The 1,096-nt window shown below is 54.3% G+C and overlaps 1 protein-coding gene across 1 annotated transcript in view; it reads left to right on the forward strand.

Annotated features, from left to right (window-relative positions):
- SPRY4 (sprouty homolog 4 (Drosophila)) overlaps positions 1–519 on the forward strand; it is a 910-nt gene extending 391 nt beyond the window's left edge. Inside the window, exon 2 of the mRNA XM_009865159.1 lies at positions 3–519. Within this exon, the coding sequence (XP_009863461.1) occupies positions 3–500 (498 nt within the window). The 3' untranslated portion in view covers positions 501–519. The remainder of the gene's footprint in view (positions 1–2) is intronic.
- The last annotated feature ends 577 nt before the right edge of the window (positions 520–1,096 follow it).

Genomic DNA, 1,096 nt, shown 5'->3' on the forward strand with positions numbered 1-1,096 from the left:
AGCCCAAGGCGATTAACTGCAAACCTCTGGACCTGAAGGGACCGGTGTCTCAGGAACTGGACAAGCACTTTCTGCTGTGCGAAGCCTGTGGGAAGTGTAAGTGTAAGGAGTGCGCGCTGCCCCGGACTCTGCCGTCATGCTGGGTGTGCAACCAAGGGTGCCTCTGCTCGGCGCAGAACCTGGTCAACTACTCCACCTGCATGTGTCTCGTCAAGGGCGTCTTCTACCACTGCACCAACGAGGACGACGAGGGCACGTGTGCCGACCACCCCTGCTCCTGCTCCCACTCAAACTGCTGCGCCCGCTGGTCCTTCATGGGTGCCCTCTCCCTGGTGCTCCCTTGCTTGCTCTGCTACCTGCCAGCCACCGGCTGCGTCAAGCTCTCCCAGCGGTGCTACGACCAAGTGAGCCGGCCCGGATGCAGATGCAAAAACACAAACAGTGTCATCTGCAAGGCGTTGCCAGAGAGCAAAGGAAACAGGCCAGAAAAGCCCTTTTGATAGTTTGGGAGGACGGGGAGCGGGGTGGCGTTGGCTCTTTAATAACCTGTGTTCTGAGGATAACGTTCGCCTTTTGCCTTCGGAGAAAGCAGAAGCAACTATTTCCACAAACTGAAGCACTTTGGGTTATTCAGGGTTTTGGAACTGTTCGGAATTTAAACAGACGGGGGCCAAAGGAGGATTCTTAATAATGTTGGGTGAAGGCCGAGAACCTCTGTATGTCATGAAGTACAGCTGCTTAAAATCTCCTGCTTTGGGCGGACGGCTGCCCACCACGAGAACCTTTACCTGCTCGCTCGGCAGGCACGGCTGCACAAGTAATGCCCATTCCCAGCTGCAAAAAGCTGCATCGGATTCGTATTCAGGGTGGGCTTCTTGGTTTTTGCTTTCCTTCCAGACCCCGATTTGCTACCAGCAGCCTGTTGAAGGTGAAGGTCAGCTCCCTCCTTCCCCACCTGCGCACTGGTTGCACACAAAGTACGTCTTTCTGCAAAGCTTTCTGTGTCTCTCAAAGCTCTGGAACTGGAAGCGAAGGTAACAGTTCATTTCTTGGAGGGTCTTTTAACATTTAGACACGTTGCTTTCTTGGAACCCAG

The sequence above is a fragment of the Apaloderma vittatum genome, unplaced genomic scaffold (assembly GCF_000703405.1).
Source record: "Apaloderma vittatum isolate BGI_N311 unplaced genomic scaffold, ASM70340v1 scaffold39392, whole genome shotgun sequence".
NCBI classification, from domain to species: Eukaryota; Metazoa; Chordata; class Aves; order Trogoniformes; family Trogonidae; genus Apaloderma; species Apaloderma vittatum.